The 27,802-nt window shown below is 48.6% G+C and overlaps 1 protein-coding gene across 1 annotated transcript in view; it reads right to left on the minus strand.

The window, feature by feature from the left end:
• FBLN7 (fibulin 7) overlaps nucleotides 1-27,802 on the minus strand; it is a 48,724-nt gene that overhangs the window by 4,902 nt on the left and 16,020 nt on the right. The window contains exons 2-6 of the mRNA XM_050753161.1: nucleotides 23,537-23,696; nucleotides 18,390-18,560; nucleotides 7,431-7,556; nucleotides 1,295-1,432; nucleotides 183-320 (exon numbers count right to left, since the gene is read on the minus strand). Coding sequence (XP_050609118.1) covers nucleotides 183-320; nucleotides 1,295-1,432; nucleotides 7,431-7,556; nucleotides 18,390-18,560; nucleotides 23,537-23,696 — 733 coding nt within the window. The remainder of the gene's footprint in view (nucleotides 1-182; nucleotides 321-1,294; nucleotides 1,433-7,430; nucleotides 7,557-18,389; nucleotides 18,561-23,536; nucleotides 23,697-27,802) is intronic.

Genomic DNA, 27,802 nt, shown 5'->3' on the forward strand with positions numbered 1-27,802 from the left:
TATTTATGTCGATGATGATGTGGCCTGACCTTTGAGAAGCCCTTTGGTTCGTGGCTTTTTCAAAATCGAATGTATCTGAAACTGTGACTCTCCTAACCACCTGACTCCCGATTGTGAGGTCCTGAGGGTTCACCACAGCAGCAGGTGGCCGGGTGCAGGCGGCACTCTGTAGCCTCACTCACCGTCACAGCTCTTCCCGTCGGCCAGGGTTAGGTATCCGCTGGGGCAGGTGCAACGGTAAGAACCCGGGGTGTTCACGCAGGTGTGCATGCAGAGCCGGGGGCGCCCCTCCTGCCCGTAGAGCTCACACTCGTTCACATCTGCGGACAGAAGTGCTCACTGTGACTCCCCGAGCCATGCAGCAGGTGTTGCCTGCTGTGACCCAGAACAGTCATGCCTCAATTCCTGGAAGCAATGGCAGCTGCAGTTAAGTGGCTGGGCCTCCGGCAGCCGCCATGCCCTACCCCCAGCAGAGCACTCGCAAGAGGAGCAGGTGTACTTCCCTTTCTCCTAAGCCGAGGGCCCAGAGGGCTAAAAGGAGGAGTGAGAGCGAGTTGACGTGCTAGGCCCTAGAAGGGCATCTCTGTCTTAGGCTGACGACACCTGGGGAGACTCTGCAGAGGCTGGCAAATCAAGCCTATTCCCTGAAAGCCGGGATGGGTTAACAGCCCCGTGTTAACTCTCGTTATCTTTGGGAATGGAGTAAGAGGGCCTCCTTTCTGCTGCTGTAAAATGAGGCTATTAGCACCAACTGACCAGATCTCAGATTTGAACTCCTGCTTTGCATTGTTTGGGGAGAGAACTCTGGTAATCAGGAGAGCCCAGCAAAACTGAGCCGTCAGGAAAGCTAAGCCCAGAGAGGACCAAGGAATGATTCCCACACTCCTACCCAGCTCCGGGCCCTCTCTACCAACACAACGACTTAAGCTCCTCCTTGCCACCTGTAGATGTGATCCCAGCCAGGACGACTTAAGCTCCTCCTTGCCACCTGTAGATGTGATCCCAGCCAGGACGGAGGGGATGGAGGGTCTCAAGCCTCTCCTGAACCAAGCGCGTGTGGCTTGGGCATAGGCTGGACCAGGTTCTGAGGTGGGGCGAGCTCTGATTTCTATGAATTAGCAGCTTTCTAACAATCGTTAGGTCAGTACTTACCTATAATGCAAAGTGGCCAGGCCTTCTGAGACCGCGCCCAGGAAGCCACCCGTGCCGGCAGGAGGACGGTGGGGGAGAGCCCCTTCCCCACCCCATGTCCTCCCGCTGCTGTCCCCAGTGTCCTGGCGGAGCCCGCGCCTACCCTCGCAGACGCTGTCGCCGGCGGCGCCGCTCAGGTGGAATCCGGCCTCGCAGCTGCAGTGCTGAGCCCGCTCCACCTGCGCACAGCGCGGCGCGCGGCTGAAGGCAGAGTCGCCGGCCACGCTGCCCTCGGGGGCGGCTGCGGGGAGAAGACACGCTCAGTGCCGGGCCCTGGCTCACCTGCCGTGGGCCCAACCTTGGGTAGGGGCTGGGAGCAGAACCAAGACGGAGGTACGGCCCCTTCTCAAAGAGCTTACTCTGGAGTAGGGAAAGGAAAGACAAGTAATTAACCACAAACCCAGACGACCCGTCCAGGGCCCACCCAAAGGGGACGCAGGACAGGAAGCGCACTCGAATAGAATGGTGCATGAAAATGCAGGCTACAGCTAGGGCAAGTCCACGTTTTCACTTAAAAATACTTGAACACCCCAACATTCTAACAGTGATCACTAGAGTTTAAAACCGTGGGCCACTATTTTTTGTTTCTGTGTGTATTTTTAATTTTATTATTTTTAATTTTAGGTTTGAATACCTTCCACATGTGAAGGTTATATAGATAAATACGTGTCACAGGGGATTGTGGTATACATTACCCAGGTGTTAAGCCCAGGACCCAATAGTTACCTTTTCTGCTCCTCTCCCTCCTCCCCTACCCCTCAAGTAGACTGCCGTGTCTGTTGTTTCCTTCTTTGTGTTCATAAGTTCTTGTCATTTAGCTCCCACTTATTAAGTGAGAACATGCAGTGTTTGGTTTTCTGTTCCTACGTTAGTTTGCTAAGGATGGTAGCCTCCAGCTCCATCCATGTTTCACAAAAGACATGATCTCGTTCTTTTTTGTGGCTGCATAATATTCCATGGTGTATATGTACCACATTTTCTTTCTTTCTCTTTTTTTTTTTTTTTTTTTTTGAGATGGAGTCTCGCTGTGTTGCCCAGGCTGGAGTGCAGTGGCGGGATCTCAGCTCACTGCCAGCTCCGCCTCCAGGGTTCACGCCATTCTCCTGCCTCAGCCGCGGGAGTAGCTGGGATTACAGGCACCAGACATCATGCCTGGCTAATTTTTTTATATGTTTTTTAGTAGAGACGGGGTTTCACCATGTTAGCCGGGATCGTCTCGATCTCCCGACCTTGTGATCCACCCTCCTTGGCCTTCCAAAGTGCTGGAATTATAGGCGTGAGCCACTGCGCCTGGCTCCATGTACCACATTTTCTTTATCCAGTCTGTTATTAAGGAGCATTTAGGTTGGTTCCATGTCTTTGCTATCTGCTGCAATGAATATTTGAGTGCATGTGTCTTTATGGTAGAATGTTTAATGTTGTTCTGGGTATATACCTAGTAACAGGATTGCTGGGTCAAGTGGTAGTTTTGCTTTTAGCTCTTTGAGGAATCACCATACTGCTTTCCACAATGGTTGAACTAATTTACACTCCCACCAACAGTGTATAAGGGTTTCCTTTTCTCCACAACCTCTCCAGGATCTGTTACTTTTTGACTTTTTAATAATAGCCATTCTGACTGGTGAGAGATGGTATCTCACACCAGCTAGTTTTGATTTGCATTTCTTTAATCATCAGCGATATGGAGCTTTTTTCATATGCTTGTTGGCTGGATGTAGGTTTTCTTTTGAGAGGTGTCTGTTCGTGTACGTTGCCCGCTTTTTAATGGGGTTGTTTTCTCTTGTAAATTTAAGTTCCTTATAGATGCTGGATATTAGACCTTTGTCAGATGCAGAGTTTGCAAATATTTTCTCCCATTCTGTGAGTTGTCTGTTTACTCCTTTGATAGTTTCTTTTGCTGTGCAGAAGCTCTTAAGTTTAATTAGATTCCATTTGTCAATTTTTGCTTTTGTTGCAATTGCTTTTGGTATCTTTGTCATGAAAGCTTTTCCTATTCCTCTGTTAGGACGGTATTACCTACGTTGTCTTCCAGGGTTTTGGTAGTTTTGGGTTTTACATTTAACTCTTTAATACATTTTGAGTTGATTTTTGTCTATGGTGTAAGAAGTAGTTCAGCTTCAGCCTTCTGTATATGGCTAGCTAGTTATCCCAGCACCATTTATTGAATAGGAGTCTTTTCCCCATTCTTGTTTTTGTCAGCTTTGTCAAAGATCAGATGGTCATAGATGTGTGGCCTTATTTCTGTGCTCTCTATTCTGTTCCATTGGTCTATGTGCCTGTTTTTGTACCAATACCATGCTGTTTTGGTCACTGTAGCCTTGCGGTATAGTTTGAAGTTGGGTAATGTGATTCCTTTAGCTTTGTTCTTTTTGCTTAGGATTGCCTTGGGTATTCAGGATCTTTTTGGGTTCCATATACATGTTAAAATAATTTTTTCTAGTTCTGTGAAGAATGTCTTTGGTAGTTTGATAGGAATAGCATTGAATCTATAAATGGTTTTGGGCAGTATAGCCATTTTAATGATATTGATTATTTGTATTCATAAGCATGGAATGTTTTTTCATTTGTCTGTGTCTTCTCTGATATTTTTGAGCCATGTTTTGTAATTCTCATTGCAGAGATCTTTCACCTCCCTAGTTAGCTGTATTCCTAGGTATTTTAGTTTTGTGTGTGTGGCAATTGTGAATAGGATTGTCTTTCTGATTTGGCTCTCAGTTTGGTTGTTGTTGGTGTACAGGAATGCTAGTGATTTTTCTACATTGATTTTGTATCCTGAAACTTTGCTGAAGTTTTTATCAGCTGAAGGAACTTTTGGGCCGGGACTATGGGATTTTCTAGATATAGAATCATGTCATCTGCAAACAGAGATAGTTTGACTTCCTCTCTTCCTATTTGGATGCCTTTCTTTCTTTCTCTTGCCTGATTGCTCCGGCCAGGACTTCCAATACTCTTCCAATACTACGCTGAATAGAAGTGGTGAGAGAGGGCATCCCTGTCTTGTGCCAATTTTCAAGGGGAATGCTTCCAGCTTTTGCCCATTCAGTATGATGTTGGCTGTGAGTTTGTCATAGATGACTCTTATTATTTTGAGGTCTGTTCCTTCAATATGTAGTTTGTTGAGAGTTTTTTTAACATGAAGGGATGTTGAATTTCATCAAAAGCCTTTTTGCATCTATTGAGATAATCATGTGGTTTTGCTTTTAGTTCTGTTTATGTGATGAATCACATTTATTGATATTTATATGTTGAATCAACCTTGTATACTGGGGAGGAAGCCTACTTGATCATGGTGGATTAGCTTTTTGATGTGCTGCTGGATTTGGTTTGCAAGTATTTTGTTGAGGAGTTTTGTATCAATGTTCATCAAGGATATTGGCCTGCAGTTTTCTTTTTTTGTTGTGTCTCTGCTAGGTTTTGGTATAGAGATAACTCTGGCCTCATAGAATGAGTTGGGGAGAAGTCCCTCCTCCTCAATTTTTTGGAATAGTTTCTGTAGGAACAGTACCAGCTGTTCTTTGTACATCTGGTAGAATTTGGCTGTGAATCCATCAGGTCCTGGGCTTTTTTTGGTTGGTAGACTATTTATGACCAATTCAATTTCAGAACTCGTTATTGGTCTGTTCATGGACCACTATTTTTTGTTCCTGGTTTTGTTTGTTTTCTTTTCTTTTCTTTTCTTTTCTTTTTTTTTTTTTTTTGTATTTCTTCTACTTTTCTAAAGTGTTCACATTTTTTATTTTTACCAAGAACATAAATTTCTCCTTCCTTCCTTCCTTCCTTCCTTCCTTCCTTCCTTCCTTCCTTCCTTCCTTCCTTCCTTCCTTCCCTCCCTCCCTCCCTCCCTCCTCCTTCCTTCTTCCTTCCTTCCTTCCTTCCTTCCTTCCTTCCTTCCTTCCTTCCTTCCTTCCTTCCTTCCTTCCTTCCTTCCTTCCTTCCTTCCTTCAGTCTGGCTGTGTCACCCAACCTGGAGTGCAGCGGCACAATCTCAGCTCACTGCAACCTCTGTCTCCCGGGTTCAAGCGATTCTCCTGCCTCGGCCTTTGAGTAGCTGGGATTACAGGCGCGTGTCACCACAGCCGGCTTTTTTTTTTTTCAAGTAAAGACGGGGTTTCACCACGTTGACCAGGCTGGTCTCAAACTCCTAACCTCAAATGATTCACCCACCTCAGCCTCCCAAAGTGCTGGGATTACAGGAATGAGTCATCTTGCTTGGCCAGATTATATTTCTAATCAGGAAAAAGTGTTATTTTTTCTGAAAGTTTTTCAAGGATTGGTGGGAATAAAACACAAGTGGACAAATCCTGCATGATTCTACTTAGATGAGGTCCCTCGAGCAGTCAGACTCACAGAGACAGAAAGAAGAATGAATGGTGATTACCAGGGGCTATGGGGAGGGCAATGGGGAGTTGTCCCATCACGGGTACAGAAGCTCAGTTTTACAAGACAAAAATAATTCCGGAGCTGGATGGTGGTGATGGTTGCATGACAATGTGAATGTGATTAATGCCACTGAGCTGTACAGTTAAAAATGATTAAACTGGTAAATGTTATGTTATATATATTTTATCATAATAAAAAATAGGATGAATGGATTTTTAAAAAAGGAACTGGAGGGATGCTGAAAGGCATGGGCCAGCTGATGGGAAGGAAGGTGTCAGGCTAGGGGACAAGGTGAGCAAGAGCCTAGGTGTGTGATGGCTGTTCATGGAGACTATGAGGATAGGAGCTGGCTTTGGATGTGCCTGCTTGCTTCCCCTCCTTCCCATTCCTGGGGAAGATTCTGGTCATGGGGACACTTTATAACAGGCCCCCCTGGACCCGAGCAACAATTGTCTAAAGACGCTTGGGCGGGCATGGTGGCTCACGCCTGTAATCCCAGCACTTTGGAAGGGCAAGGCAGGCAGATCACTTGAAGTCAAGAGTTCGAGACCAGCCTGGCCAACATGGTGAAACACCATCTCTACTGAAAATACAAAAATTAGCCAGGAGTAGTGGCAGACACCTGTAATCCCAGCTACTCGGAAGGCTAAGGCAGGAGAATCACTTGAACCCAGGAGGCGGAGGTTGCAGTGAGCTGAGATGGTGCTACTGCATTCCAGCCTGGGCAACAGAGTAAGACTCCATCTCAAAGAAAAAAAAAAAAAAATCCCACAGTGGGAGGAAACCCTAAAGAGTGGGGTTTCGAACATTCAGTGACCAGGACTGGCATATTTAGGGTGAAAGGGAACCTATTTCTTTTTCCCTCTTGTTTGTAAACAAGGGGAGGGGCCGTGAGGTATCCAAGGAGGCCCTGTCTCTGACCTCAGTTTCCATAGAAAGCAGTCCCAGGGACAGGAGCTATAAGGGGCCACTGAGCTCGGGGGAACAGCCTCATTCTGAGAAAGCGCCCAGCCAGCTGACTCAGCTGAACTGAATCAAGGCACATGAAGCAGCAAATCTCTTGGCACACTATTTAAACCTGACCTTGGGCTGGGTCCAGTGCCAGGATCACAAGTATTGATAAAGCTCTTGTCCACTGGACACTGCACTGGCCCCAATGTCCCTTCCCCCCACAGACATTTCATACAGAAATAAAGACAAACAGACATCACACGCCAGATTTTCTGGCGAAGGAATAGGACATCTTTGGGGCTGAATGAGATCTTGGTTGCAGCATGGTGCGGGAACCCCTGTCCATCCTCCGCAGATTCTTTATCATTGGATTTTCTTGCCATATGCAAAACCTAGCACCACGTGACTTCGTAGACCTTCTGGGTCGAGATAGGTTGAGACTCAAGATGTCAATAATAATCTCAAAACCAGTCAAATGTATAGTTATCCAGCTCTCAAAATACTTGGACCTGCATCAATAGCTGCTAATTTTGCAGGATGTGATGGGAACACTGGAAAGAAAAAGTGGTTTTGCTGGCAGAAGAAACGTGACCAAGCAAAGGTGGCAACAATGAAACTTCTTGGGCCACATTCCCAATCTAGGGGATTTTTAGGTTGGGAGTCAGTTCTTGCACTCGTGTTTTCTACTATAAGAAGGATCAGAACTCTGGTTGCATCAAAGAGCTAAGCTCTGTCAAGTGACCACCTTAGAAAACCAGAGGGATCGATGGATGTGAAACAGAGAGGAAAAGCTCTATCTTTGAGAGGGGGACCGAGCTCCCTACATGTCCGCATTCGGTGACCTATGCCTAGGGTCCTCCTCTCCCCACAGCAGGATGTCCTCACCGAACCCCACGGTGGCTACGTACCAGTCTGGGCCTGATGCTGACAGCGGTTCCCGGTCCTTCCTGGAGGACAAATGCATCTGTACTGGTTGACTCCTTCTACACACGTACCACCATTTTGACAAGGCTGGCTGGAGCATTCACTGATATCTAGGAAGATAAATAATTTTCAAATACAAGGATGTGAGTTCTAGGTCTAAAACAAATACAAATAAAAAAAAAACCGATGAAGGGGTAACTTCCTTTACATTGTAGGATAACTCCCACTTTCTACCTGACCCCACCCACTCTTTCCACCCTCTGCACCTGCAAGAGCTGCCAAGGGGCCGATGGGGCTGATATGCAGCCTTGTTGCATCTCCATTCAGCAGGCTCTGCACCCAGGCACACATTGCCCACCGGGGGCTCTGCGTGCAGGAGCTGGCCTATGACCTGGCCATACTCCACCCACAGGCACTATTTTCTAATTCGCAAAGGTGCGGTGTAGACAGCTGTAGCCAGACAGAGGTGGCATCTGCCCGCATTGCCTTTGAGTCAGGCCCTGCAACCCACGAACCCTTTGCTCCATCAGCCAGCACCTGGGAGAAACACTTTTAAACAGGAACAAAATTCAATGCAGTTATAAAGGGGAGGGATGGCCCACTGGAATGTCCAGGGTTGGGGAAAACGAGTTCTCCAAATTCCCACCCAGAAGCCCTACTGTGCTTGACCAGGTAAGAGGTTTTTTGACATTTCTTTAACATTGGTAAAGGGAGATGTTCCTTGCTCATCTACACAACATTTCTGTGGAAAAGGTCTTTGGAGAGAGAGACTGTTATTTTAAAAAGCTCAAAAGACTTTTCTTCTCTGAGTGGTAGGCTTACAGGCGATTTTTCTTTGCTTTTTTATGATTTTTTATATTCTTTCCTTTTCCCATAATAATCACGTATACATTTTTTAATTAGAAAAAAAAAATGATTCTTTTAAAACCCAGAGGCCACATGTTAGCTGGGCATAGTGGTGGGTGCCTGTAATCCCAGCTACTTGGGAGGCTGAGGCAGGAGAATCGCTTGAACCCGGGAAGCAGAGGTTGCAGTGAACCGCGTTCGCGCCACTGCACTCCAGCCTGGGTGACAGAATGAGACTCTGTCTCAAAAACACAAGACCAACCAACCAACCAAACAAACAAAACCCCATAGGCCACATGTGCTTGTTATGAATTCCCTAAGCCCAGTTTTAGTGCACAGAAATAGGCCATTGCCATCAGAGAGAGGCTTGTCAGTTCACTGACTTGACCATATCATCTTCGGAAAGACAACGGAAAACACTTCCTTGTTGGCATAAACGCAGCCTTTCCTGCGTGTCTATCAAGAGGAAGAAACAGGTGCTTGGCTCCTAATGAGAACGACAGACTTGTTTTGGGTGGAATGGGAGGGACTTAGGCTTCCCTTAAGCCTCCTGGAGTTTGGGATGTCATTAGACTCTCACACAGTTTCTATTTGTTGCAAAAAGACAGACTGCCGGAATGCCGCTCATCCCTACAGAAGGAGCCATTTGTTTCTCAGTAACCTCAGCCTGGTTGCACTGTCCCTCGTACAGCCTGTTTGCAGATGACCGGTTTCCAGGAATGTGTCTGAAATGACTGTACACAAATGCTTGGGGTTGCTTAGAGCTCGGGGTTGCTGTTTCTTTCCATTGTCCAGCTCCATCGTTGCCCACCAACATAGTCTGGAAGTGGGCAGATCACGAGGCCGTGAAGTTGTGGGCAGAGAGCCAGAAAATGTGAACACCAGTATCTTGTAGCTTGGCCCCAGTAGGGCCAGTGCTGTGGTCTCTCCTTTGCTGCCCGCCAGAAGAAGGCACTGAGCCTGACCTGTACCTGAACCGTGTGGATGGGGGTTGGGGATCATCGGCGCGGCAGAGAAACGCACAGGTGTCCCAGGACCGTGCACTCTGTCTGCCTCTCTGGATCCGCCCAGCATATTCATTTCTAGACAGGCTGCATTCAGACTGTCTTTATCTCTTATCTTGATATGCAGTCAGAGGCATCCAATGGCCTGATGGCCAGCCTGGCACCCCCTCTGTGTCCTGATTGAAGTACAGTTGTCATCACACCCATGTGTGTCCCAGGCTGTGGCGTTCAGTCAAGTGCATGGCAGGGGCTGGCAAGCCACAGCCCAGATGATAATCCTGCTTTCATCTGCTGTTTCGTGAGCACTTACTGTTTTCATGAAGCCTAGCTAAGGATCTTATATGCGTGACCGAACTTTTTGCTTTTATTTCTAATTCCTTCCTGACTTTTTTCTTTTATTTCTAATTCCTTCCTGGGTTCTGTCAACTCATTTCCAGTCTTCCATTTTTCCAGTCACCTCATTTTTTAGTGTTTTGTCATTTTTATCTAAACTGTTCTTTCCTTGCTTTTACCCTTTAAACATTTCTTTTGCCTGTGATACTCTAGGTTATAGTTTTTATCTGTTTTATGGGAATGCCTTTCCGGCATTTCTTTATTGCCTATAGAAATTTTACTCTTTTTTCTTATAATAGCTTCGATGGGATTTGTCAAGAATCCTTTCCATTACTCATAATTAAGTGAAATAAGTTTTCGCATATAGTTTTGCTAACTTCATGACTCTGAAATTCTCACTTCTGTTGTTTTTCCAATGTGAGCAAACACAGGGCCTCACACTCTCTCGGCTTTGCCTCCTTCACACTTTTGTCTGGACGACCATCTCTTTCATTTGCACCTATTTTCCTTGTTGCGCCCAGTTTGGAGTCTCCTCCCCTTAAAGTCTCCTTAATATTAAGACTTTGCCCTGGAAAATTTTGGAGGTTCCTATGGGGGCAGGCTGTTCCAGCAACTGAAACTTCCTATTGAAAAGATGAACTTAGGGCCAGGTGCGGTGGCTCACACCTGTAATCCCAGCATTTTGGGAGGTTGAGGCGGGTGGATCACTTGAGCTCAGGAGTTCAAGACCAGCCTGGCCAGCATGGCAAAACCTCATCTCTACTAAAAATACAAAAAATTAGCCAGGCATGGTGGTGGGCACCTGTAGTCCCAGCCAGATGGGAGGCTGAGGCAGGAGAATCGCTTGAACCCAGGAGGCAGAGGTTGCATGAGCCAAGATGGTGCCACTGCACTCCAGCCTGGGCGACAGAGTGAGACTCCGCCTCAAAAAAAAAAAAGAAAAAGAAAAAGTGAATTCTATACCTGAGAAAACTGACCCAGAAAGACTGGCACTGAGGCAGATCCTAATCAAATGACTGAATTTTAAAGAAAAAAAATAAATATTTTGGGGGTGTTCAGGCAAAAAGACCAATATAATAGCACAACAGCATCAGTTTAAAACAGACGACACAGAGTGACATATTTAAGATACACAAGAATAGAAAAATGTGAGATAGGTGTTTTATGTCCAATGAAACTAACAACCAGTAAAAAAGCTGCACACTTTTTGAAAGTGGGAAAACTCAGGAAATTGCTCTAACTAGACAGACATCAGAATGAGGATGTCAGTGACACTCGCTGAGGCACAAGAGACGTTATCAACCAATTCTAAGTTATAAAACTGATTTGGACCCTGACTCAAAGAAAGTGTTATAAAGTGTGAGACAATTGGGGGAATTTTTACTCTAATTAGATATTGATGATATTAGGAATTTGCTGTGTTAATCACTGGATTTTAGGTACATAAGTTCATTCTACTATTCTCTGTAGTTTGGTGTGTTTGAAGCTTTCCATAGTGTAAAAATATTTTAAGATGCTCAACTTGGCATTATTTGTAATTATGAAAACCTGGAAATGGCCGGGCGTGGTGGCTCAAGCCTGTAATCCCAGCACTTTGGGAGGCTGAGACGGGCGGATCACGAGGTCAGGAGATCAAGACCATCCTGGCTAACACGGTGAAACCCTGTCGCTACTAAAAAATGCAAAAAACTAGCCGGACGAGGTGGCAGGCACCTGTAGTCCCAGCTAATGTAGTCCCAGCTACTTGGGAGGCTGAGGCAGGAGAATGGTGTAAACCCGGGAGGCGGAGCTTGCAGTGAGCTGAGATCTGGCGACTGCACTCCAGCCTGGGCGACAGAGTGAGCCTCCATCTCAGGAAAAAAAAAAAGAAAACCTGGAAACAATAGAGAGGTCATTCAATAAGGCCTAGAATAGCCCTTACGAGGAAGTGTTTCCTAATCATAAAGAGTTAGGTTTAGAAAGAAGAGGTAATGGAGAGTTGCTCACGTTAATATGAAGAGGTAATGGAGAATTGCTCATGTTAATATCTATACACAGATGATACTAAATATGTGCGACTTGGATGTATGTGCTTAGATAAAAGACTAGAAGGAAATTCATCTTTTTTCATTCATTTAATCATTTAGTAAATCATCCAGCCAGTCAGTTACTCGGTAACTATTTATTGAGTGGCTACTATATATTTAAAAGGCAGCTCTTTCTACCCAAATCCTTTTTTTAAAGGTCTCGGGAAAGGCCTCATGATACAGAAGAAGAGATGGACTGAAGCTCTGCTCCCTTCTCACTGCAAAATGCCCTTCCAAACACTCCATCCAGTGCCACTGGCCCTGCTTTCCACAGCCTCCCCGAAGTCTGCCTCTCCGGGCCCTTCGTGTCTCCTTTCGCCCTCCTCCTCCTCCATTTGGCTTCTCGGTGCCCTGCAGATCTCTGCCTGAGTCACATTTCTGTCTCCACCCTCTCCTTGCAGGTCCTCCTACCACTGCCCATGGGATTTCAGTACTATCTTATGCTAATAATTCCCAACTGGGTATCTCCAACCCTTCTGCTGCCTTGAGCTCCAGACGATGTCTACCCATCTAGGGTGGAATGAATGGATATCCACTAGGGTGTCTGTCGCACAGCCATTTTAACTTAGTATGTCCAAAATGGAATTCTGATCAATGACCCACACACGAGTTGCTTAAAAACAAACCACATCCATCACTCAGTCTTCATTATCTCTGTAAATGATACCCTGCATGCCGTCATCCAAGCCTGAGTCTGGGAACCTTGATTTCTCCTCCTGGCTCACAGCAGCAAATTCCATCAGTTCTGTCTCTAAAAATACCTAGAATCTCCACTGCCACAACCTCTCCCCAGGACTTCTACAATAGCCACCTATGTGTCTTCCCAGCTTCCATTCTTGTCATCTCCTAATGCATTCTCTATGCAGCAGTGACACTTGTCTTAACCCTGTTTATTTGGCTTAGAACTAAAATCCCATCACCTGCACCGCCCATGACTACAGTGCTGGCCCGCACGTCTCTCCACCTCGCCTGGCTCACTCTCAGCTCATATAATCTCCAGCAACAAGGTTCTATAATTTGGTTTTTCATTTCCTCAAATGTGCCAAATTCTTCCCTTCCCTGGGGGTCTTTGCTCATGCTCCTTCCTTTTCTTTTCTTTTCTTCTTTTTTTTTTTTTTTACTTTTGAGACAGGGTCTCACTCTCTCACCCAGGCTGGAGTGCAGTGGCATGATCTCGACTCACTGCATTCTCTGCCCCCTGGGGTTCAAGTGATTCTCCCGGCTCAGCCTCCAGAGTAGCTGGGATTACAGGCACATGCCACCACACCCGGCTAATTTTTGTATTTTTAGTACAGACGAGGTTTTGCCAAGTTGGCCAGGCTGGTCTCAAACTCCTGACCTCAGCTGATCCAGTCACCTTTTCTTTTCTTTATTGTTTTTTTTATTTGTTTTTTGTTTTTTGTTTTTTTGAGATGGAGTTTTGCTCTTGTCACCCAGGCTGGAGTGCAATGGCGCAATCTCAGCTCGCCGCAATCTCCGCCTCCCAGGTTCAAGCGATTCTCCTGCTTCAGCCTCCTGAGTAGCTGAGATTACAGGTGCCCGCCACCAAGCCCAGATAACTTTTTGTATTTTTAGTAGAGATGGGTTTCACCATGTTGGCCAGGCTGGTCTCGAACCCCTGACCTCACGTGATCCACCCTCTTCAGCCTCCCAAAGTGCTGGGATTACAGGTGTGAGCCACCGCGCCTGGTCCCTCCTTCCTTTTCTTAAAACAGTGTCTGCCCTGTGCTGCCCAACTACCTGCTCTTTGCCTGGCTAGATCCCGTTCCTCCTTTCATCTCAGTGTCATTGTCCCCTGCTCAGAGGACCTCAACTGCTCCTTGCCCCATGCTGTTGACTCTGTCCCTTGTTAGGTCATATGTGGCCCTCACCACAAACGTCAGCTCACTTCCCTTGGTGTGTGGCTACCTGCTTTGCTTTGCCTCCTCTTAGCCTGTGCACCCCAGAGGCTGGGGTGGTGTCTGTGGGATTCGGCATTGAGTCCCTGGCATCTGGCACAGTGCTTTGTGCATGGCTGGTTCTCAGTACAAATTGGTTGAATAAAATAATGAAGGTTAAAAATAAAGGATGGGGACGACTGACAAAGATTCCTTTTCACCAGCATGATGATAAGTGACAACGGTATTTATATCTCTTAAATTTGTTTCTTTGGTTACCCACATTGTCAAAGGCACAAGATCTTCAGCTGTGATTCCCAATTCAGAAAGCTTTACATCTTAAAAACATGGCCTTCAGAGAAAGAAGGAGGAAACAATGAAAATAATGGAGAAATGGAGAAAGCCAAGTGGCTGTTTTCCACTTTGGAGTTCTGCCTGCTGTTTTTTTTTTCTCCCGAGACGGAGTCTTGCTGTGTCGCCCAGGCTGGAGTGCAGTGGTGTGATTTCGGCTCACTGCAACTTCTGCCTCCCGGGTTCAAGCAATTCTCCTGCCTCAGCCTCCCGAGTAGCTGGGATTACAGGTGCCCACCACCATGCCTAGCTAATTTTTGTATTTTTTAGTAGAGATGGGGTTTCGCCATGTTGGCCAGGCTGGTCTTGAACTCCTGACCTCAGGTGATCTGCCGCCTCGGCCTCACAGAGTGCTGGGATTACAGGTGTGAGCCACCGCTCCTGGCCTGCCTGCTGTTTTTTAATGGCGTGATTGTGTGTAATTTCCTTCCCTGCCAAGTTGGGTTCATCACTGTCTTTCCAAGCAGCTGACGAGGGTTGGAGTGAGGGACAATTATGACAGCACTGCCAAATTTGTCACTGGCACTGATATTTTGGGCATTGAAACGAATTCTCTGTAATTAAGAAGATTATGCCCCCACTGTGGTCATAACACATGGCGACCACACGACCAGTGGTTTGGAACATGCAGTGGGTGTGCTCAGTGGTTGCTGGTAAGTTTCTAGGTTTGGTCACTAGACTGTTGAGTTCCAGCCTGTGTCCCGTCCACACCCTTAATACTGTCACAATTGGTCATCAAACAGCAGTCAGGAGCACTATTTCTCCCTCCTGGCAGGTTTGGCTGGCACCGCTTTGAGGCTCTTGCTGGAGACAACATCCATGAATCACATCAATTCCTACTGAGAACAGAAGTGTCGGCACAGGCACCGTCTACTCACTTAGGAGGGGCCGTGGCCAGTAGCTGCTGGAGCAGCTTGATTGCAACACATGAGTATTTTTGTCCAATCACCACCATGGGTTCAATGCCCAGGCCCCATCTATGCTTCAGGAGAAGAAAAATCTCCATCTAAGATCTCATCCTGGACAGGCCACCACCTTGTTCCCTGGGTCAGTCCTTCCCAAGTTTTCGATAGCACATGCCGCCCGAGTAGACATCCCCAAGCTGGGCTGCACCACGCAGCTCTTTGGTGTGGAGGTCAGGGAAGAAGGCAAAACGGCTCTGCAGGAGGCTATGGGGAGATAAGAGACAAGCACAAGGTGCATCTGGAATGGGCCGGTACATCCAAGGGCAAGACTCAGGACCATGGGAAAGGTCAGTAGGCTTGCTGGCCGCCTGGCAAGTGGGACCGTCTGCCCTGCACCGTGGTCCTCCCGGCAAAGTCTGCCCTCTACATCTCAAGAAAGGGAAATCTGCCCAGCAGGGCTGGGGGCTCTGATCTTTGTAAGAGTTGGGTTGGCCTTCCCAAAACATCAGGGCAAGTAGCAGTGAGCATAACAGGTGTCTTCCCCGGACAGAGCTGACACACGCACAGTCTACTGTTCTGCCTGTGGCTGGCAGTCATCCTGACTGATTTGGGCCCAAAATGCATCAGCACTTCAACATTTTCAATATATTTTCTGCTTCTGGCATTTGCAAGAACAAATCAAGTGGTACTGTTAACAGCAGTATTACTTAGGGAACATATGAAAAATGCAGATGTCTTGGGTCTCATCTAGAAAGGTCCTGACTTGGTAGGTCTTTTGAGACCTCAGAATCTGTCTTTTATGAGCTTCCTGGGTGACTCAGGAGCACTTGAATGTTTGAGATCACGGTACAAGTCACGACGCGGCAGAGCCCTCTTTTCCATTGAGGGGGTCCTGCTGCAGCGAGGGAGGTGCAGAGGCATAACTAAGCACCCAAGGTCAAGAAGGAAGCTGGCGGACACCCCCAGGAGCCTCTAGGAAGGTATTCTTGGCCAGTCGCTAGGATGGAGATGGACTGTGGGGAGGGCTTTGGGTCTCCACCTTTGTCAAGTAACTACGTGTTCCTTTGCTTGAGTCACTTCTTAAGACTATGTTCCTGGGCCTCCAGTGTTTTGCATGTATCTGCCTAAAAAGGCCTTTCTGCTATCTTCTCTGACGAACTCATCTTTTGGTTTTAATCACATGATGTGCATTGTGGTATGTCGCCATTGAGGACAGAATATTTGGATAATACCTGAGCAAGCAAGAAAAAACAGCACACACATAAGTAAGATGTGCTTTCACTTGCAGCACCGCTTGGGGGCGCGTGGGCAGGTGCAGCCCTTCTGCCGGGGGCAGGTAGTGCTCAGTTCAAAGCGAGCCTGAAGCCAGTAGGCCCCTCCAGCCACAGATACACAACCCAGAGACAGTATCCGGGGATAAGAAGACCTTGTCGGCATTGTTTGTGGTGGCCAGGAGTTGACTGCAATCAGGTGTCCATGGCAGGGGGTGGACAGATCAGATGCAGGGGTGCACCCCAGAGAGGACGATGCACCCCAGAGAGGACGAGACAGCTATCAGAAGCACTGGAGCAGACTGCACGTGGCAATGCAGATGGGTCCCGAAAGTGCTGAGGAGACCGAAAAGGAAACCAACCGGGATGTGTAACTCAATCTGTAAGTTAAAAATACTGACACCCGGCCGGGCGCGGTGGCTCAAGCCTGTAATCCCAGCACTTTGGGAGGCCGAGACGGGCGGATCACGAGGTCAGGAGATCGAGACCATCCTGGCTAACACGGTGAAACCCCGTCTCTATTTAAAAAATACAAAAAAACTAGCCGGGCGACATGGCGGCGCCTGTAGTCCCAGCTACTCGGGAGGCTGAGGCAGGAGAATGGCGGGAACCCGGGAGGCGGAGCTTGCAGTGAGCTGAGATCCGGCCACTGCACTCCAGCACGGGCGGCAGAGCCAGACTCCGTCTCAAAAAAAAAAAAAAAAAAAAAAAAAAAAAAAAAAAAAAAAAAAAAACTGACACCCAAAGCAATAAAAAATCTGTGTGTACCCACCTCCTCTTCCATGGCTTATCACCCAGGAGGTGCTTAACCTGGCTTGAGATCTTTCAGAGTCAAGTAAGTAAATACCAGATATTGGCATTTCCGCTGTTTTGTTTGCATGTTACATGACTTGTATTTCCTGGCTGGTTCCTAGGTGGGTCTGAGAGCTGGTCATCAACCTTTGAACCATCATCACTCTTTCCAGAGGTCAGGAAAGAGAAGCCTAAATTGTAAATGTGGTTCTGGTTGCCCTGAGCTGCTCATGGCAATCCTTCCTCATCTTTAGGGATGGCATGCTTTCTGGAGTCCTTCTATATTTTCAAGTAATTTAAGCATCCAAAGTCCTCTCTTGGCCAAGTGCGGTGGATCACACCTGTAATCCCAGCACTTTGGGAGGCCGAGGCGGGCGGATCACTTGAGGCCAGGAGTTCGAGACCAGCCTGGCCAACATGGTGAAATCCCTTTTCTACGAAAAATACAAAAGTTAGCTGAACGTGGTGGTGGGCACCTATAGTCCCAGCTACTCAGAAGGCTGAGGCAGGAGAATCGCTGGAACCTGGGAGGCGGAGGTTGCAGTGAGCTGAGATTACGCCACTGCCCTCCACCCTGAGCAACAGAGCGAGACTCCGTCTCAAACAAAAACAAAAACAAAAACAAAGTCCTCTCTCTACTCTGCTCTTCGCAATCCTCTTGTTTATATAATGTCCGTGTTGCTCCTTCAACTCTTTGGCTAGAACCCTGGACATTCTGCCTCAGCAGATGTCCCACGAACCTTGCTCTGAAAATGACTAGTGACTGGTGGCCAAGATTTTTTTGACCATGGGTTTTTGAAAAGCCAACAGATTTTTTGTGCCAAGGCTGATTTTCCTCTATATCAAAAAAGTGCTGTTTTTAAACCTAGCACGGACAGAAGCTTTTTCATGCCTCCCCCTCACAGTGGACTCTCCTGGAGCCTGTTGATACCAAGTCCCGGTGCAGACAGAAAGGACACCTGAGGAGTGCCCTCAGCTCCAGAGGATACCAGCAGCCTCACAGACAGACTGCAGGCCCAGAACGGAGCAGCCACAGGAGCATCGTCCTGCAGTGTCTTCCTCTGGTCCCTTCCCCAACCCATGGGCAGCTTCTTGCCCTCACATTGATAAGAATCAGTCACTGGTGTCCAAAGCAGAGAGTGGTGTGAAGGAGCGCAGACTCTGGGGTCAGAGTGTCCAAGTGTGAAGCATCTTAATAGTGCCCCCCACCCCCAGCTGTGTAACCTTGGGCAAGTTCTTTAACCCCTGTGTGCCTCAGTTTCGCCGTATGCCAAACAAGACTAAATTATTATGAAGATACAGTGAGCTCCTACAGATAGATACCAGCGCCAACCCGGCATGGAGGTGAGTGAGTGGGCACACTGGCTGCTGTTCTGTGGTTGAGGAATGATTAAAGAACCAAGCAGAAAATATTCCAAGCAATGGCCCTTTCTATGAAGCAAACCCTTGCTATGCTGTGATGGGTCCAGCCCAGTGGGATGGGAAGGAGAGACGGTACCTCTACAGCGGGGCTGCTCCCCTGTCCAGGTGCCATTGGGAAGACACACCACGCTGCTGGGCCCGACCAGCCGGAACCCAGGGTTGCAGGCAAAATGGACTTCATGATCCACTAAGTACTTGCTTCCAAACTTTCTGCCATCTGCGGGGGCGTTCAGAGCCGGGCAGGAAACTGTAAGGAGAGATGGAAGGATTACGCGCTCCTCGTCCTGGACCACAGCCCTTAGACATTACTGACTTACAGGACTTCCCATCTTGAAGTGCCCTCTGTTGCATGCCTGCTGCAGACTGTGCACCGTGCTGGTCATTCTGCATGCTGCGTCTCATCAAGTCCTCAAAGCTCTCTTGGGGATGGGTGGTACGATGGCTGCTTAGCAAAAGGTGACGAGACTGGGGCTCAGAGACACTAAGTGCTGTGTGCAAGGCCTGGAAGCATGGGAAGCCCGCCCTGCAAGGATCCGCCTCATCACTGCCACCTACTCACTCTGATTTTCTGGAGCTCCAACCCCACTGGGTTTCTTTAGGTCTCCTGAACAGGCCAGGCTCAGCCCCAGCTCCAGGCCTGGGATTTTGCTCTTCTCTCTGCCTGGAGTGTTCTTTCCTCAGAGCTTCCACAACTGGCTCCTTCTCACTCTCCAGGTCTCCACTCATATGCCACCACCTCCCCGTGTGTTCCCTGGCCACCGTGTCTAACCCAGACCTCCCCAGACACTCTTCCCCAGGCGCTCACTCTGCTCTCTTCTCAGTATTTGTAACCATCCACATTTTCTTATTGACTTGTTTCTTTCTAGATGTGTTGTCAGTCCTCTCCATCAGAATGCATCTGGTCTATGTTCCTGTGTATCCCCAGCACCAGCCCATTGCCTGGCACACAGTGAATGCTCAATAAGTCATTCTTGAACAAATGAATGAATGGAGCCTTATTTATTGCATCTTTACTATATGCCGGGCACTAGAGTAGGCACTTGGGCTATATCCGTGAAAAAAATAGACAAAACCCAACCCTCAGGAAGCCCACCTTCTAGCAGGGGAGATAATAAGCAATGGCGGAGTGTGGGGCCATGTAGAAAATGAAAGCAGGGAATGGTGTTGGAGATGCCAGAGACAGGGCATCATTTTCAATACAGTGGTCAGGGCAGGCCTCATCAGAACGAGTTGAAGGTGAAGGCACAGCCAGGCAGATGTCTGGGGAGGGTGGAGGGACGACAGCTGGTCAAACATCCTGAGGTGGGGGTGTGCCTGGCAGGTCTGAGGAATGTCAAGGAGCCGACAGGGCTGGAGTAGAGTGGACGAGGTGGAAAGTAGTTAGACATGAGTCAGGCAACAGGAACAAGACGGCTCAGAGTTACACGGGGCATTGGAAAGAAAACAAAAAGGCCATGCAACTTGTTCTCTGTGTGAGATCGGGCCACTGGAGGTTTGAGCCCAGGCACAAAGCAGCCTGACTCCCAGCACCTGCTGCGGTTTGACCATGAAGCGCCCAAACAAGAGGAAGGGGAGGGAAGCTAAGGCCAGGGTAGCAGCTGGGCGTGAAGGACATGGTTTGAATCCTGGCTGCTCTGTGAAGATTTCCCGAAGGACTGACGTGGCTGGAGAGAGACGGGGTGAAGCTAGCCTGTTCCTCTTCTTTTTGCAACAGAGCATCATGCATGGGTGAAGAGCGAATGACCAATGTGAGGATGGCTTGGATTTGGATTCAGTTCAGATGGAAATTCAGAGCCACTTCTAAAATGCATTTCAGGTAAATTCCAAGTGTCATTTGCCATGTTCGTATTTTAAACAGACAAAAACAGAACTGTTGCTTCAGCTGTGCAGGTCAAAGCAAGTGACAGAGTCACTGAGCATCCCCCATGAGGATGCACTGATCAGGGGTGTCCTGGACCTGAGGCCACTAAGGAGTGTAATGGGCCTCCCTGTCTGGGAGGGCAGCTGGCAGGATGCTGTAGCTCTGCCTGAAATCCCACCTGGGCCGGACACAACCTGGGATCCTTCAAGGAGCAGCCATGGCAGCCTGGGCTGGGGAGGAGGGAGGTGCCGGACCCTCCGAGGGTGCTCGGTGCCCTTTGGTGATTGGGGACTATCTGCCCATTGCTGCATCGCTTTCCTTGAGTAAAGCTCCAAGTTGGTCCCCAGTGGTAATAACCTTGTGAGAAGGACGAGAGTGAGAGCTCATGTCCCAGGACTTGGCTGCTCCCGGGGTGCTGCCTCAGCCTCTGAAATAAATTACTTTATAGTTTGTTTGTTTTTTATTAAAAAAAAAAAAAAGCTAGTACTTTATTGTGTTAAAGGGTTTTAAAATGCATTGGGGGAGAACAGTAGGGTCTCTTTGGGGATGAAAAATCTTTAAAAACCTCAACAAAGGAAAACTACCTACAACTCACAAATACATCATACCTGAATAGATTGAACAGTATCCGGCACTTAGTAGATGCTCAATAAATGTGAATGGCGTGGATGAATGGATACAAATTAATTAAAAATCAATTTGTAGTCACATCCCAAACAGGAGCCGAAGGCCCTTCTGCAGTGACAGGAGGAGAACGTGTCCTTTGGTTTATTCTGTTCACGAGAAGCACATCCTACTGAGCGTGCAGAGCCATAGTGAAGCTCCTGTGCCTTCCGAGGTTAAGTTAGCATGTAAGGAGTGGGATCCACAGGGAAGCAGTCTCAGCAACGTGGGAACATGAATCCGCTGAGGCTGCTCTGAAAGAGCCCTGAAGCGGATGGGTTGTGACGATGCACCCAGGAAAGAAAAACTAGGAAAATGGGAGGGAGATACTTCATATGGAAGCCAGAACGGAAGAACAGGAATTCTCCAGAACTAGAAATTATTCTTCCTGACTCGCAGCAAATTCCCTTACAAACAAACAAACAAACAAACAAACAAACAAAGGCAAAAGAGGCCTGGCACAGAGCACCTGCCTGTAATCCCAGCACTTCGGGAAGCTGAGGCTGGAGGATCACTTGAGCCAGGGAGTTCAAGACCAGCTTGAGCAACATAGTGAGACCCCATCTTTACAAAAATTTTAACAATCAGGTGCGGTGGTGTGCACCTGTAGTCCTAGCTACTTAGGAGGCTGAGGTGAGAGGATCACTTGAGCCTGGGAGGCTGCAGTGAACTAGGATCACTCCACTGCTCTCCAGCCTGGGTGACGGAGCGAGACCTTGTCTCTCTTTCGAAAAGCGATAAAGTAATTTTCCCACTATGTGCCATTTGATCTGGGCAGGTGTCTGGCTTTCCTTCAGGTGCAGGCCAAACCCCCACCCCACCCTGAAAAGGGATCGTGACAGCTGCCTGTGCTCTGCAGGATCAGCCTCTGCACACATAAAGTACCCATCACGGTGTCCCCCACACACTTAGAGATACGATACATGATGGCAATTTTTTAAAAAGAGAATTTGCCACTTTAAAAAATGTTGTACATTTCAGAGATGAAAGACCCTGAATCTTGGGAAGGAGGATGAATAATATAATAATAGCTGCCTTTCCATTTGTCTAGTGGGCAGGGGCCTCTCACATGGTCAGGGGAATTGTATGACATTCCCTGTGGGCTCCACTGAAACTCCCAGGGACCGGCAGCTCTGACCCCATGAAAACAAGGAAGGCTTTGTGGAGTCAAGCCTTGAGCAAGAAAAAAAAAAAATCACTAGATCAGGGACCTCTGACCGTTAGCTTACTTGTCTTGCTTGGCCTCAGTTTCCCCATCTGGAGCAGGAAGGAAAGATACCCTGCCTGCCCCGTGGAGTTGGGGTGTGTGGAGCCCCAGGGAGGGCTCAGGCCTCACAGTGCCTTGGGAAGTGTGAGGCTTGGCTGGTGGTTATTTCTGCAGCTGTGGCGCCAAGGAAAACAGGAACGGACTCTGTACCGTTGAGAGCTGGATTTGCCACCATCATCTCCGAGAAGGTACGAAATCCAACGCCTTCCCCAGGAAACTTCAACTCACTCAACAAAGACAGCCCTTGATAAATGTGTCTGCAGTGAGTAAATGATGTCAGATATTCCACAAGCTCCTGACTTCAAACGAACATGATGGCTGCCCCCTGCCCCCCAGCACCCTAAGAGACCGGAGGAAAACCAGCCGCCCATCTCTGGGCCTTGGCGGTGTGACAGCTGTTAAGGTACAAGCAGGAAAAAGTGCCCCTGTGTCTGTCAGAGTCCTGCCCTCATGGGAGGGAATCTGGGGTGCCCACTGTAGCCTCACCAGACAAGTGGAGCTTGTCCTCAGCGGCCCTTCCCTCCCAACCGCCCTGGTACTGACGGGGACTCCCTGGAGGGTGCACTTTCACGCCTGAAGCACTGGAGCCAACCTTGTTCATGGACTGGAACCAGTGTATCGCACTGGTGCGGGCCGGGATGCATGTGTGTGCACGCACAGAGGGTGTGGAGGAACTCGGTGCTTTCCACTCAACTCTGCTATGAACTTAAAAACTGCTCTAAAAAAGTATATAAAAGTAAAATCAAAAATGAAAACAAAACCAAAACTGGATCCAACTTGTGGATGGGGAAGGAAAAAGCAGTGCCTTGATCTAAAAGTGGAGCCTGGCAACAGTTTGGTCAGTACGACGACATGATAGTTGTTAAGGCCAGAATGAAAAGGCTTAAGAGGAAAAGGGGTGACATGCAGGCTGAGGGAGAAGAAAGAGGGCAGCTGCCTTTCTAATGTACTCACCCCACCCCCACTGCCACCAACCAGGGTTAAAAATGGGCCACAGATTGGCCAGGCGCAGTGGCTCACGCCTGTAATCCCAGCACTTTGGGAGGCTGAGGCAGGCGGATCACGAGGTCAAGAGATCAAGACCATTCTGGCTAACACAGTGAAACCCTGTCTCTACTAAAAATACAAAAAAATTAGCCAGGCATGGTGGCGGGCGCCTGTAGTCCCAGCTACTCAGGAGGCTGAGGCAAGAGAATGGCGTGAACCCGGGAGGCGGAGCTTGCAGTGAGCGGAGATTGTGCCGCTGCACTCCAGCCTGGGCGACAGAGCAAGACTCCGTCTCAGAAAAAAACAAAGTGGGGGCCACAGATGGAAGATGGAAGGTGAGGGGGGAAGGGTGAGGCGTGGCGCAGGGGCCTGCGGCTGGCAGCATCTCCAGCCGAGCGCTTGAGTGCTGCCCTGCCACCCCAGCAGTGCTGACGTGGACACCCACCTGGAGGGGCATCTGGGGCCACCCTGCTCACGGAGTTCTGCAGCGCGGCCAGCCGGCTCTTCATGTGGCGGATGCCCTCGGCGAAGCGTGTCTCCTGGCCTTTCAGCAGCTGCTGCAGCTGGCGGATGGCCGAGAGGAGCTGCTGTTTGCTGAGACAGTTCTGCGGAGAGAAGACATCACCACCACCACCCATTGAGACTGACTCAGTCTCACATGCTCGTCTGAGCTTCCGAAATCACCAAAGCCACAGGGTCCAAACCGCGTTTGAGGCTCACTAAAGGCAACGTGAAAGTGACCTGCCGCTGGACAGCCCCAAGCACATGTATGGTAGCCCCAGTTCACCCCTTGACAAAAACAAAATGCAGGCAGGACGGATGACTAAATGACCGGGTGGATGAACAGTTATTTGAACCCGAAGAGCCTTATAATCACTACTCTGCCACTCTGAGAGACTCTAATTCTTCACTCTAAGTTAATGCTCTGAAACCCCTGGGCCTTGGCAAACATTTTCTTTCTGTCACTCTTAGACATTTCTAAAAGCAAAGGGCCAATAATACATGTAAAACAGGCAAAACAGGAATGCCCAGTGGTTCCTATTCTTTAAAGACATATAACAGGGAAAATAGGAAAAACAACTGGCTAAAGTTAGAGAGACGTTCAATAAAAGTCAATGTTGAGTTCTGATGATTTTTTTAAGTCATAGAAAGGCAGAAAATGGAGGATCATGCTTATCATGATAAAGGCTACCTAACTTAAAGCAGCACCCAGTATCATACGTTTTGTTTGCTTGTTTAGTTCTGAAGGCTAAAATTCCAAGATCAATGCATCGGCAGTATTAGTTTCTAGTGAGGTCTTCTTCTGGATGGCAGATGGCCACTCTCCTGAGGTGCCAGCATTCTACTTAATGCTAAAATTCTCAAGGTTTCCTGGCTGGGTGCAGTGGCTCATGCCTGTAATCCCAGCACTTTGGGTGGTCAAGGTGGGTGGATTGCTTGAGGCCAGAAGTTCGAGACCTACCTGTGCAATATAGTGAGACCTCATCTTTACAAAAAATTTAAAAATTCAGCCACGTGCGGTGGTTCACGCCTGTAATCCTAGCACTTTGGGAGGCTGAGCCGAGCGGATCATGTGAGGTCAGAAGTTCGAAACCAGCCTGGCCAACATGGTGAAACTCAGACTCAAGTAAAAATATTTTAAAAATTAGCCGGGCATGGTGGCAGGTGTCTGTAATCCCAGGTACTTGGGAGGCTGAGGCAGGAGAATCGCTTGAACCTGGGAGGCAGAGGTTGCAGTGAGCCGAGATTGCACCATTACACTCCAGCCTGGGCAACGGAGCAAGACTCTGTCTCAAAATAATACATAAAATAAAATAATTAAAAACAAAAAAACTAGCCAAGCCCGGTGGTATAGGCCTGTAGTGCCAGCTACTTGGAAGGCTGAGGTGGGAGGATTGCCTGAGCCTGGGAGGGAGGCTGCAGTGAGCTGTAATCACGTCACTGCACTCCAGCCTGGATAACAGTGAGACCCTATCTCGAAAACAACAACAAAACCAAACTAAATATTTCCAATCTCAATTGCCTTTAAGAACCAGGACAGGTTGGGTGCAGTGGCTCACACCTGTAATCCTGGCACTTTGGGATCACTTACATCCAGAAGTTCAAGACCACCCTGGGCAACAGACTGAGAGCCTGTCTCTACAAAAAATAAAAAATTAATTGGGCATGGTGGTGCATGCCTGTAGGCGGGAAGATCACTTGAGCCTGGGAGGTTGAGGCTGTAGTGAGTCATGATTGCACCACTGCACTCAGCTTTGGTGACAGAGTGAGACCCTGCCTCAAAAAAAAGTAATTGCCTAATTAAGAAAAAGAGCCAGAACATGAAAAGTAGTAAAGGAGGGGTGAATCAAGTGGGGAGAGATGGGACCTCGGCCTTGTGGAGCAAGGAGGTCTCTACTGAGGCCATTCACATTCACTGGGGGCTGTGTGTTATAACAGCACAGCCTGGACTCTGCTGCCTGTAAAGGAGACAGGAGACACATCAAGACAATGATGATGGTTATCTTTAGGGATAGGCTTATGGATTATGTTTTATTTAATTTGTTTTGTTTGTTTGTTTGTTTTTGAGATGGAGTCTCGCTCTGTCACCAGGCTGGAGGGCAGTGGCACAATCTCAACTCACTACAACCTCCACCTCCGGGGTTCAAGCAATTCTCATGCCTCAGCTTCCCTAGTAGCTGAGATTACAGGTGCCCGCCGCCGTGCCCCGCTAATTTTTGTATTTTTAGTGGAGATGGGGTTTCGCCATGTTGTCTAGGCTGGTCTCAAACTCCTGACCTCAGGTGATCTGCCTGCCTCAGCCTCCCAAAGTGCTAGGATTACAGGCGTGAGCCATCACGCCCAGCCTTAATTTTATTTTTTATACTTAATTTTTTTTCTACTGAGTATCGGTTTTATAATTTTAAAAAAAAGGAGCCGGGCGCGGTGGCTCAAGCCTGTAATCCCAGCACTTTGGGAGGCCGAGACGGGCGGATCACGAGGTCAGGAGATCGAGACCATCCTGGCTAACACGGTGAAACCCTGTCTCTACTAAAAAATACAAAAAACTAGCCAGGCGAGGTGGTGGGCACCTGTAGTCCCAGCTACTCGGGGGGCTGAGGCAGGAGAATGGTGTAAACTCGGGAGGCGGAGCTTGCAGTGACCTGAGATCCGGCCACTGCACTCCAGCCTGGGCAACACAGCAAGACTCCATCTCAAAAAAAAAAAGAAAAAAGAAAAGAAAAACTGTCTAAAAGACAGTGGGGCAGTAAAGCAGCAGGGAGGCGTGTGGCCCCCACAGCCAAGGTGGCTTGCAGCGAAGCACCACAACCACAACCATCACCACCATCTTGATGGGAACGGAGCCACTGCCGCTCTCCCAGGGAGGCTGCCAGGCCTCTGCACTGTGGAGATTTCACCAGATGACTCACTGGCCAGACTGAATGGATGCTTTTGAACTCGTTAATCCCGGGGGCTCCTGGGCCCCCACCATACCCAGGGCCTGAGGAGGCACAGCCCCAAACGCAATTGTTCGGAAGAGAAGTTTGGTTTGTTTTCGTTCCTCTCCCCCATTGTGGTCCCGCCCACGGAGGTCCTGGGGCACTCGGGAGCAACCTCCTGCAATCCCATACCTGCCCAGCACGGTGCAGCCCTCCCACCCAAACCTGATTTCCCACACCCACGTCCCCTTCCTTAAAAAGGGGGGGCTCTGCTTTTATAGATGACTTCATGGCTTACATGTCAATTACATTTGTGTACAGTCTACAAAGAGCTTCTTCGCTGTAGCAAAGAATAGTTCAGCTACTGGCTGGCAGAAACCCTGCGGAGAAATGGGGCTTGTCTCCATTTCATAGAGAAAGATATGGAGGCTGAAAGGCAAACACCTTGCCCCAAATCATGGGGCTTAGTAGCAGTAGAGCCAGGCGGGGAACTCTGACTCCCACTTAGCCCCGCCAGCCACCCCAGTGGACTGCCTCCTTTGTTCTCACAGGCTCCTGTGTGGTGAATGATCTTAATGATGAATTTGCACTAGGGATGGATAGGACTGAGACCAAATGCCCTACAGTAGATTTCTAACTCCTGGGCAAAGTTCGGGTTGGGCGCCTGGGCAGTGGGGGCAGGAAGCGTGAAGGGAAGGCGGAGGAGACGCCCTTGCCCACATCCAGCCGGGATGAGCTGACCAGGCCCTGACAGCTGAAAGAGGGCTCTCGGAGCCGCAACTGCCCCGGGTACATGGAGGGCTCAGTTTTGAAGCTGGGAGAAATCTGTGCCAAAGGCTGTGCCGGGAAGGGCAAGCATACTGCCAGGAACCTGGGGTGATGGCCTGGGGCTCCAGGAAGTAAAGGAAGCAGGGGAGTGTGTGTGGAGGGACAGGGGCTTGTTTTCCACTGGGCCGCTGGGCAGCCAAGTATTTCTAACCCCAATGCTGCTGGCTCCAGGCACAACTGCCCTCTGCTTCCAGTGACACTTCCTGCTCCATGGGCAACAGGCGCCAGCTGCTTTCTCCCCGGTGCTCACTGGAGGTGAGATGTGCCCAGCTTGCCAGCTGCCACTGAAAAACCTTAAACATCTTCAAGACCAAGCAAACCAAGGCCGCATCTCCATCCCAGGCGGGGAGGGAGACCGAAAGGCTGCAGGCTGACTTGCCGAGGGAATGTCAGGAGGTTCTGGCCCATCCCAGCCTCTCTGGAGTGAGGCTAATGAAACAGAGTGTGGTACAAGGAAGCTCTTT

Source organism: Macaca thibetana, chromosome 13 (genome assembly GCF_024542745.1).
Source record: "Macaca thibetana thibetana isolate TM-01 chromosome 13, ASM2454274v1, whole genome shotgun sequence".
NCBI lineage: Eukaryota > Metazoa > Chordata > Mammalia > Primates > Cercopithecidae > Macaca > Macaca thibetana.